Source organism: Amphimedon queenslandica, unplaced genomic scaffold (genome assembly GCF_000090795.2).
Source record: "Amphimedon queenslandica unplaced genomic scaffold, v1.1 AMPQUscaffold_255_Cont27720, whole genome shotgun sequence".
Taxonomy (NCBI): domain Eukaryota; kingdom Metazoa; phylum Porifera; class Demospongiae; order Haplosclerida; family Niphatidae; genus Amphimedon; species Amphimedon queenslandica.
This window is the reverse complement of record NW_003559387.1, coordinates 1-923: the sequence shown is the minus strand read 5'-3', so window position 1 is coordinate 923 and position 923 is coordinate 1. Positions and strand designations below refer to the sequence as shown.

Below are 923 nucleotides of genomic sequence, written 5' to 3'. Positions count from 1 at the left end.
ACCTATTTTGTTTGTGCTGTCTATAGAGTGAGGAGTTACTAAATTAATACTGGCCTTGTTTCTATAGTACAGACAGTATATATATATAATTATTACTAAGATTATGATTTGTGGAACTATTGAACCAAGAGCTATAGATACTTGAATTATGAGGACACTACCATCATCCTCTCCTTGAGTTGGAGAAGAGGAAGGAGCAGCTAATGGAGGAGTAGCTAATGAAGAGGAAGGAGTAGCTAATGAAGAGGTTGGAGCAGAGGAAGGAGTAGCTAATGAAGAGGATGACGAAGAGGAAGGAGTAGCTAGTGAAGAGGATGACAAAGAGGAAGGAGTAGCTAAAGAGGAAGGAACAACTGCTGGAGAAGAAAGAGTAGCAGTTGGAGATGAAGATGGAAGAGTTGACTTAGAAGGAGAGAAGGGTGAAGATGAAATCAAAACTGGAGATCTGTTTATAAACGATAAGGGAGAGAGTTACAAAACATATTAGTTATAAGTATAATACCTGTATATTGATGATGAAATAAGTGTAGAAGACATTGTTGGTTCTACTGAAGGTAGAACACATGATGATACTTCAGTTTCATTGCAATATTCAGGTAAATTCATTCTAAGTGCCTGTATTGTATTCTCTAGATTTGATAGAACACTGTTATGGGTCAAATTTCCTACAAAATAATTAATAACTAATATTAAAATACATAATGTACACTTACTGAATATCCAACCAATTAATGGTCTTACTCCTCTCATCACTTTGGCATCACATAAAGAAAGATCACACATTCGTCCTGTTAGATTCTCCCAATAATAAATATCAATATCTTCTGCTGTGTCTTCATATATTAGACTTAACTGATTAACTGCATTTGAATCAATGTATACTCCTACTATATAGCCTGGACGTATTGGAAGAAGTGTTTGTG

The 923-nt window shown here is 35.2% G+C and overlaps 1 protein-coding gene across 1 annotated transcript; it reads right to left on the bottom strand.

Annotated features, from left to right (window-relative positions):
• Nucleotides 1-17: 17 nt before the first annotated feature.
• On the bottom strand, nt 18-917 carry LOC109593670 (uncharacterized serine-rich protein C215.13-like; the record flags this gene model as incomplete). The annotated part of the gene is made up of 3 exons (XM_020008651.1): nt 714-917; nt 503-665; nt 18-445 (listed from the first exon to the last, which is right to left on the bottom strand). Coding segments are annotated over exons 1-3 (661 nt in total), but the record flags the coding sequence as incomplete, so codon positions are not given.
• Between the last annotated feature and the right edge of the window lie 6 nt (nt 918-923).